General features: G+C 36.8%; 1 protein-coding gene across 1 annotated transcript in view; it reads left to right on the top strand.

The window, feature by feature from the left end:
• Positions 1 to 8,669, top strand: part of LOC107571863 (acid-sensing ion channel 4-like) — an 87,410-nt gene that overhangs the window by 75,545 nt on the left and 3,196 nt on the right. Inside the window, exons 3-10 of the mRNA XM_016258246.1 lie at positions 1,867 to 2,011; positions 2,260 to 2,387; positions 3,681 to 3,834; positions 4,765 to 4,818; positions 6,557 to 6,710; positions 6,817 to 6,908; positions 7,583 to 7,662; positions 7,901 to 8,020. Of these exons, the coding sequence (XP_016113732.1) occupies positions 1,867 to 2,011; positions 2,260 to 2,387; positions 3,681 to 3,834; positions 4,765 to 4,818; positions 6,557 to 6,710; positions 6,817 to 6,908; positions 7,583 to 7,662; positions 7,901 to 8,020 (927 nt within the window). The remainder of the gene's footprint in view (positions 1 to 1,866; positions 2,012 to 2,259; positions 2,388 to 3,680; positions 3,835 to 4,764; positions 4,819 to 6,556; positions 6,711 to 6,816; positions 6,909 to 7,582; positions 7,663 to 7,900; positions 8,021 to 8,669) is intronic.

Here is an 8,669-nt window from a genome sequence, read left to right as displayed (position 1 = left end):
ATCTGTTGCTGCTTCTGGCGTTTCATCGCTGAATGTGCCGCAACCGCGATACCTGCTCGTTAGAACTTTCAGTCAGCTATATTTAGAGTGTGCACGCGACGTTCCTGGACGCCCTGCTCGGTCCTGCTCCTCCGTGGCGATGACGGCGTGCGGTTAAAAAAATCATAACATCCGAATTTAAAAAGTGAGGGGGACACAAACGTGATTTTGAAAAGTGGGGGGGGGGGGGACATGTCCCCTGTCCCCAGTGGAAATTACGCCCCTGCTTCAATTACTAATATTACAGTATTTATTAATATTAGCTTTTATTTTTAGATTTTCAGTTATAATTTCATTAGTTTTAGTAATTTTGTTGTGCTTTTTCATTTTTATTAGTTTAGGTTTTTCTAAATATTCCTGTTTTAGTACTTAAGCTTAAACTTATTTTAAGTTAGTTGCCAAAGCAACATTTTTAAATTTTACCTTTTTTTATTTTATTTTATAATTTTATTTTTATTTATTTATTATTTTAAATTAAGTTCAATATTTATCTTTTATTTCAGCTCTATTTAATTAACCAAAAAAAAAAGTTTTCATTTTAGTTAACAATAACAACATTGTTTGGAGCTTGACAGCAGTGGTCACTGGTCCCCATTTTGTCTAGACAAGAGCAGCTAAACATCTGCTAAATGTCTCGTGAAAGAAAGCCATAGAGGTTTGGAATGGTATGTGGTTGAATAAATGATGACAGAATTATCGTTTTTGTAAGGAACTATCTCTTAATGATCCATCATATGGGGTTTTCATAGTGCCAAGGGTCTTTCTCAGATTTCTGTTTTTCTTTGTCTGTGTTTTCAGTCAATCCAACATTTTAAGCTTTGTTTTTATTTGTGGTAGTGATTCGATTTGGCATGTTAGCTAAAGATTGGAACCAAAAACATTCTGAACAAAAGGTCAGAAAGAGTTGGGCCCCGAGGACTGAAGCGAAAACCTCAATTTCTAGATCTTTCGTGACCGTTTTTTTTTGTCTGTTTTTTGAGTCACTGGACACCAATTTAGAGTTCTTCTTCATCCACCTGTGCTTTTTGTTGATCCATTTCCTCCTGACATTTATTTGTCAGTGGTTTTGTCTTTTACTTTTGAGTATTTCATTACGCAGTCCTGTGCGTCAGCCTGCAGAGTACCTGAATAATAGTCTTTTTGTCACTTTTGCTTGAAGAGAGACAGGGTCTATAAATAACAATTTGCATGCTTTTAAAAAATGTATTAATTTATTTCCTTTTTTTTTGAGTGGCTGTACTTTATGTAAGGATATTAAGTCCAGTTTCCGAAGTTATTGCTTTTGATTTTGTCATCTCTTATCAATATTACCCATGTGGAGCAATTATTTTGATGCAATGATTTCATTGTGGAGGCGGATATGTTTCTCAGTATGTGGACTATTCATTTTCCTCTTGTTTGAGGAACAAACGCATTGCATGATAATGCAGTATGGTTTGTAGAACTGTCTCTCTCTCTCTCTCTCTCTCTCTCTCTCTTGTCAAAATGAATATGACAGGAATGAGACAGAGAAAACATTGTTTGTTATGCCACCGGATACAAATGCCCTCTGACAGAATGATAAATTGTCACATTTTTAATCAGCGTCTCTTTTGGTTTTTCATGCGAGTTGGAAAATCTTCAGAACTTTTGAAGTTTAAAGTGACCTTTTCCACAATTAATCATAAGCGTCTTAAAAGGCATCTCTTTGAGGGATCAAAAGGTTCATTTTTAAAGTATTAAATCTAAGAGAAACAAAGGTTATGGTTTCCAAAGAGTGTAGCTTGTTGTGTCCTCCTCAATAAGAGAATATTGCATTTTTAATTAGTCATTGGTGTTTTTTCATAGGTCTACACAAGATACGGGAAATGCTATACTTTCAATGGGAACAAAACAACCGCCAGGAAGACAAAGCAAGGAGGGATGGGAAACGGGCTGGAGATCATGTTGGATATCCAGCAGGATGAATATCTACCTATCTGGAAAGAGACAAGTGAGTTATAATGCCACACAAAGATGATTTCTAGTTCGAAAGTTGCCAAATCATTCCATATTTTATGGTTCTCAGATGTGTATCTGCACAATCTGTTAAGATGAACATGTTTAAATTCAAGGTTTATTTGTGATGTTGTTTTTCCCATTTGTATTGATAGCGGGATATGTGAGGCTTATTGTTCATATTGCTTGTTGTGCTTTCTTACCCTCTCTCTGTCTCGCTCATCCTCTTGTTATTTTTTGCAGATGAAACATCTTTAGAGGCAGGAATCCGTGTTCAGATCCACAGTCAGGATGAGCCGCCCTACATCCATCAGCTGGGCTTTGGAGTCTCTCCGGGATTCCAGACCTTTGTATCCTGTCAAGAGCAAAGGGTATAACCCTTCCCTAGAATCACTCTCAAACTTTGCAGTCTAAGTACCACCTATAATTAAATCTAGTCACATCTCAACATTCCCCCAGTTTTTAGATAGCTTAATGGTCTAGTATCCTATCATTTACTCACCATCATGTTGTTCCAAACCATACGGGGTTTTTTCTACAAAAGTAGATTTTTAAAATAGCTGTTACACAGCTCTTGCCATACAGAATTCCAGAGAAAACATTTTGTTTCTTGTTACATTAAAGTGAAGAAGTAAATAAAAATAGGAGCCAGTAAGCAAGCAATTAGCAGAGAAGAATTTCTTTGCAAGTGTGAAACACACTCAGAGTTGAGAAAGTGACTGGCAGTTGAAGGGTCACCAAGCTTGTGAAGTTGAACTATAAATGTGTATATCACAGTATTTCTATATCCATTCAAATGTCCCTAACTGACTTCTAGTAAACTGGCTAGTAATCTAAACTCTGACTTATCTGTGTGCTACATGATATCAAGTTTATTTATTTATTTATTTCAGGAGAATGTAGCATATTGAATCACTAAAATTAGTAAACTATAGACCTGAAAGATGAAACAGAAGTAGCGACCTTTTTTTTCTGTATTGTAACATCCAAGTGAAACAGATTATCGTAAAAGAAAAAATGTAGGTTGGGGACTTGGTCCTATCCATCAGTTGTTGACTGGATGGAGGCAGATCTGAATGCAAGCTTGTAGGGTGGGTATAAGCGGCCTATATGATTGGAGAAGTCCAGCTTTTTCCATGACTGACCATTTTGATAAAACATTTACGATATTTTGGAATGTATGCATGGTTGAATCTGTCGCAATACAATCAATAACATGCATTCAGAAAATAGATAAGGTGAAGTGCGTTCAAAAGTACTTTTACACTACAAACACAACATTTTGTCCTTTAAATATTGAAATGTAGGGCAATGCATTCTTAAAACTTAGATCTGTCTAGAAACTGTCAGACTGGTAACGCGATCAATCTCGTGCTTAAAAATGAGCACTGAATGCAATATTCTTGTTTTAAAGGCAAGCCGCTCATTAAGCTTTCCTTCTGTAAATCAAGTCACATACAAATAAAATCGTGCTCTTTTGTCAGTCACTTCAGTTTTTATGCTCTTTAAAATTGTGAGAACGCTGCTTATTTGCATACTTAATTCGCATGGACTAATTATCTCTTTCTTTCTGTCTCTCTTGCTCTTACAATCTCTCTCTGTCTGTCTGTCTCGCTCTCACTTTATCTCCCTTGTTCTCTTCACTGCTCTCCCTCTCTGTGTAGTTGACCTACCTGCCCCAGCCTTGGGGGAACTGCCGCTCCACCAGTGAGCAGATGATCCCGGGTTACGATACCTACAGTATCAGCGCCTGCCGCCTGCGCTGCGAGACTCTTGAGGTTCAGCGTGTGTGCAAATGCAGGATGGTGCACATGCCGGGTAACGCTACACCGCTGCATTCATTTCCCACTCAACCTAATCAGCACGCTAATGTATTCTTCTAATTGCTAAAATACTAAATGAATAAACTCTTCTCATCTAATTTGCTCCAGGCAGTGGAGCCGAAAGCTTAATGCAAGTCTCTAAATTAACTTACTGTCTAGTCACACAATACGAGGAGCTGGGGTAGTTCATTTGGCATTTGGAGGGAAAATTCAGATGATCGCAATCCGACAGCAATGATGAACCTGGACCCGCTGATTCGTTACATTCCACTCAAAGCAGCTGAAAAACCGCGGAAAAAAAGCAAATACCTTTATTTTCTCTTTTGAAAAGCGACGACGTATAGACTTGTGGACTTTCTCTGTCCCCAGAAACCTCTTTTCTAATTAACTCCACCACTGTTGTTATCAGTGTGGCTTTTCAGAGAGCATGTGACTGTTGGTGGCTGGACTCTAATGTAAGCTCTGCTTCTCTGCTTTTCTCCTTATGTTCCTATATCAATCTCCCATAATGCAAATTGAAAAGAGAGACTGTTCCAAAAGCATTAACTCAAAGGCCATTTTCTCTTAGGTGCCATATGTATTTCCTCGAACCGGTTGCTCTTTTGATGGATTCGGGTGGCGAGTATTGTGTGTCGATGGGGATTGGGTTTTAAAGACTTTATAAATGTGCCTTTGGGGAGGGCTTGGATCAGTCCATTTTGGGTGCAATTAGCCCTAGACTGATGGTCATGAGGGAGGCGGGGTGAAAGCGAACCCATCTCCCTCAGTCACACGCTGCCTTCCATCATTTTAGGATGAATAACAAAGCAGAGGCGTGCTGTCTCTTTCTCTGCCGCTCACGCTTTTTCTTTCTTGGCTGGCGGTGCAATAACAGCAATCATTTTGCTCGTGATTGATCAGAGTCATTATGCATTTTGTTTCTCAGGAGATGCCGATATCTGTACTCCCAGCAATATCAAATGTGTGGACAAAGCACTTGGTAAGCAAGCATTTTTCATTTTTGCTAACGCCCTGGAGTGTAATATCTCTGGAGGTAGTGGGCACGAATAATTAAATCCCAGATAAACAGATGTTTCTGTGCGGGGTCTTGGGTGGGAGAGACAGGATTACTCAGTCAGTCCGTGGAGGAGAATCAGCGCTTTGACATCCCTTACAGAGCAGCATTAAACTGGAGATCCCTGCAGTGCATTACCCTCTGATACCCTCACGGTGTTATCGCCCGCTGTAGGTGTCTTGTTCCACTGATTTTATGACACTCGTAAATGGAGCGGCTCATGAAAAGTTGATGATGAGAGATGTATCGGTACAGTTATGATAGTCCTTATCTAATAAGCCAGAAATGTAATTATCTCCGCAGTCAAAAGGAAACCCGACCCCATTTAATGGGTGGTTGAACTAAATCCAGATATATCTTGAAAGAATGGACTGTACTACCATTCACTGGATTGACCTATTCAAATATTCAAACTGAAATCTCTACTATGATAGGTTACTTTAATTATTTTCTGATAAAAATATATCACATGCATAACACCACAACATAGCCTATTAACACATTTAAAAAGGTTGCTTAAAATCTGATCTAAAAGCACTGAGATTCATATATAACTTCAAAAAAAATCACAGATTCAGTTTAAATCAGTAAGATTTTTTTTTTTTATCAAATACTTTTATTCATCAAGGATGCATTAAATTAATCAGAAGTGGACGTAAATGTATTTATAATGTTACAAAGATTTGTGTTTCAAAAAAATGCTGTTTTTTATACTTTCTATTTATCAAAAAATACTGGAAGAAATGTCATGGTTTCTTAAAAAAATATTAAGCAACACAACTGTTTTTTAACATTGATAATAATAAGAAATTTTTCTTAAACACCAAATCAGCAAATTTGATGTGACATTGAAGACTGGAGTAATAGATGCTGAAAATTTAGCTTCGCCATCACAGGAATAAATGACTTTTTAAAATATAATAAAAAAATATATTAAAATTGTAATATAACAATTATAATATATAATATTTATTTATATAAATTTATATTTATTTTTTTATTTTTATTTTTAATCAAATAAATCAGCATAAGAGATTTTTTTTAGAAACATTTGAATGGTAGTTATACATACTTAATATGCACTCTATATGAAATCTATATTTCTTTATATAAGGCTATTTAACAAAATATTGCCCATCTAAATAACTTCAGTGTAGCTAGCTATACTAGTAGCTTGTAGGGTGCCTAGAGACTTTTTTAAAAGGGTAGTTGAACTTTAAATTATGAGAAGCTTGATAAATTTCCCCAAAACTGCAACATCTGCATGTAATAGTGTAAATCAAATAGGCGGTGTCATGACATGTCTACTAAATTTTATTATAAAAAGAGGGAATTAATGTTAAATATGTGGTGTATTCTGTGTACACTCTGCCAAATTTAGAAGCATGAGTGTGTGTGAGTGTGTATGTGAGTGTGTGTGCTCTCTTCTGGATGCCCTTCAGAAACCAAATTAAATCTGAACAGCATGCTGAGTGTGTTTCAAGCATCTTATGGATGATTATTTAGCACTGGTGTTATCTCTCCACATTAGTTTGATGAATGAAGAATGGCTGTGCAGGTGTGGGCTGGAGCACCTGCTCTCTCTCACACCCACACACCCACACACACACACACACACACATCTGTCTGCTGCTCTAAACTGACATGTGTGTCCTCTTCGCAGCACTGCTACAGACAAGTTCAGGTGACACATGCTTGTGTGAAACTCCCTGTAACCTGACGCGCTATGGTAAAGAGCTGTCCATGGTTAAAATCCCCAGCAAAGGCTCGGCTCGCTATCTGTCTAGAAAATACGACAAGTCTGAAGACTACATCAGGTGTGGCAACCTTTCCACCTTCTATATAGTTAAAAACCGATATAATACTGCACTGATTCTGAAAATATATGATTTACTCAAATGTTTTATTGTCCTTTTGTTTTAGAGACAACTTCCTTGTTTTGGACATTTTCTTTGAAGCTCTAAATTATGAAACAATAGAACAGAAAAAAGCCTATGACGTTGCAGGATTATTAGGTGGGTGTTATGCTTCATTTTACCACTTCATTCTATCTTAAAGTAATTTTCAGTGCACCTAAACTTGAGCATCTCTGAGCTTAAATCAATAGGAAATTAAAACTGACTTTATCAATTTTTTTATGCACATGGTCTTATTGTGAACAGTTTATTGGTGCACATTGTTCCCAAGAAACAAAACGTTTGACTTTGTATCATTTTGTATACTTTTTTTTTTAATTATAAGAAGTTTTTCTTTCTCATAAATGACTTGAAATCATTTCAGGCCACACAGGCTATTGAATCACCCAAAATCTTGTTTCAGTCCAGTGTTATTTTAGTACTATTGATATACCATTATGATTATAGTATTTATTAATATTTTGAATGAGCTTTTATTATAGTTTTAATGTTCATTTTTATTCTTTTTATTCGTTTTTTATATTTGTATTTAGCTTTAATTTATTTGTATTTCAGTTTAGTAATTTTAATACTTCAACTTTTAAGTTGTTCATCTAATATTTTCTCTTTATTCCAATTAAAATAACAATTTCAATACCGGTACTTTTAGTTAACAATAACAACGCTTCAGTCAGAAATATGGCATATTAAAGAAGATGTGTTTCAAATGACAATTTATGTTGAAGAAAATGTGCAAATCATTCTTACTTATTCTTATTTGTATATTTTTTCAGGGGACATTGGTGGGCAGATGGGTCTTTTTATAGGAGCCAGTGTTCTCACCATCTTGGAGATTCTGGATTATGTATATGAGGTAAGCATGCTTTGTTTTGGCTCCCTTTTCTAATTCCACATCCATTCATTTTAACCAATAGCTCTTCTCCTGCAGTGTTTTTTTTACATTGTGAGCAGTATTTCCCATAAGAGCCGATAAGACCGGACCTCTGAGCTGAGCAACAGAATTGCTGATGCTGCTAAACTCTGTTTATAGCCATCATTTGTCCTACTTTCCCTGCTGCCCTCTTCACCCTGACTCCCCCTCACTTTCCTAGGTGATCAAACACAGGTTGGAGCGTTTGCTCAGGTCACAAAGAGATGACAAAAAGCAAACCCAGCAGCAGCAACAGGCCAGCACAGTCGCCACAGTAAAGCTGGAGGAAATGAAAGCTAAGGTGAGCCACATTCTAATCTCTGGAGCGTTAGTGTTAGGATGCAGCACAGATCAACTCTGTGAATAGGAACAAAGCCCAGAGGGAAATATAACATCAGCAGCAGGATATTGAGCCGTGATTGGGATGCCAGGCTGTCTGCTTAGACCAGGATTGAATCAAATCTCCCTTGTTCTTATTGCAATCTGATCTTCTGTTCATGGAAGAAGAACACAGTTGTTGGCAGAGCACACTGTATTCATGAGAAACGGAGTATGCTCAAAACTAATTCGATTCAGTGCATGGCCAGTGGCTCCTGACCCAAGATTATTCAATCATTATAAAGTTGCCAAATCCAGCTCTAAAGTCTCAGTCATGCTGAAGCCAGTGTAAAATAGCAGATATATAGGCTATACTGACCTGTGAACTTTAGTTCTATATTAATTAACTTCCTTTGTAGTATGCTGAACAATGTTGTTTTTTTGGAATGACGCATTAAAATGTTTTTGCTATCTGTCAGATATCCCTGAATGAGCTCTGTGAAATCACACCTCTCTGTGACAACCTTAGGGTCTGTCAAAAAAAAAGAGTTTTGTCACCATACCATAATAGAATTAAAATAGCTGATTTTAAACTCGTAATTTTATGATTAATCTTAAGAAAATAACCCCCC

This window comes from Sinocyclocheilus grahami, unplaced genomic scaffold (genome assembly GCF_001515645.1).
Source record: "Sinocyclocheilus grahami isolate Dianchi unplaced genomic scaffold, SAMN03320097.WGS_v1.1 scaffold1663.1, whole genome shotgun sequence".
NCBI classification, from domain to species: Eukaryota; Metazoa; Chordata; class Actinopteri; order Cypriniformes; family Cyprinidae; genus Sinocyclocheilus; species Sinocyclocheilus grahami.
Note: the sequence above shows the minus strand (reverse complement) of the source record. Positions and strands in the feature narration are given on the sequence as shown.